General features: G+C 50.7%; 1 protein-coding gene across 1 annotated transcript; it reads right to left on the bottom strand. All coding sequences in view use genetic code 12, as the record gives it.

Annotated features, from left to right (window-relative positions):
• Positions 1-603, bottom strand: KGF56_001932 (uncharacterized protein; the record flags this gene model as incomplete). Its single annotated transcript, XM_049323106.1, has 1 exon — positions 1-603. A coding segment is annotated over one exon (603 nt), but the record flags the coding sequence as incomplete, so codon positions are not given.

Raw genomic sequence — 603 nt, 5'->3', positions numbered from 1 at the left:
TTACAAAAGCATGGGTAATATAATAACAGTAAGCAAACCTTTTAGATTCGCTATTTTGGAAACTCCACTATTTTCAGGAGCGGAAATATCATTAGTGGGAACATCATTAGTAGCTGCTGCAGCTGCAGCTGCTTCTTCTTCTTTATCGTTTTCTTGATCGTTGATTATAGCTGGACCTTTTGCTCCTGCTTCTCTCTCTGCCCCTCCTGCTCCTGCTTTTGCTCCTGCTCCTACTCCTTCTCCTGGTTTTGCTCCTTCTCCTTCTCCTCCTCCTGCTCCTCCTGCTCCTCCTTCTCTCTCTTCCCCTCCTGCTCCTGCTTTTGCTCCTCCTACTCCTTCTCCTGGTTTTGCTCCTTCTCCTTCTCCTCCTCCTGCTCCTCCTGCTCCTCCTTCTCTCTCTGCCCCTCCTGCTACTCCTCCTGCTACTCCTCCCCCTCCTGCTCCTGCTCCTCCTACTCCTTCTCCTGCTCCTCCTACTCCTTCTCCTGGTTTTGCTCCTTCTCCTTCTCCTTCTCCTTCTCTCTCTGCTTCTCCTGCTCCTGCTCCTCCTCCTCCTTTTCCTCCCCCATCTGTAACAACAACATACGTGGCAAGCGTGATTGT

Source organism: Candida oxycetoniae (assembly GCF_023343755.2).
Source record: "Candida oxycetoniae strain CBS 10844 chromosome Unknown scaffold90, whole genome shotgun sequence".
NCBI lineage: Eukaryota > Fungi > Ascomycota > Pichiomycetes > Serinales > Debaryomycetaceae > Lodderomyces > Lodderomyces oxycetoniae.
The sequence above is the reverse complement of the archived record's forward strand: the minus strand, read 5'-3'. Positions and strand labels throughout refer to the sequence as shown.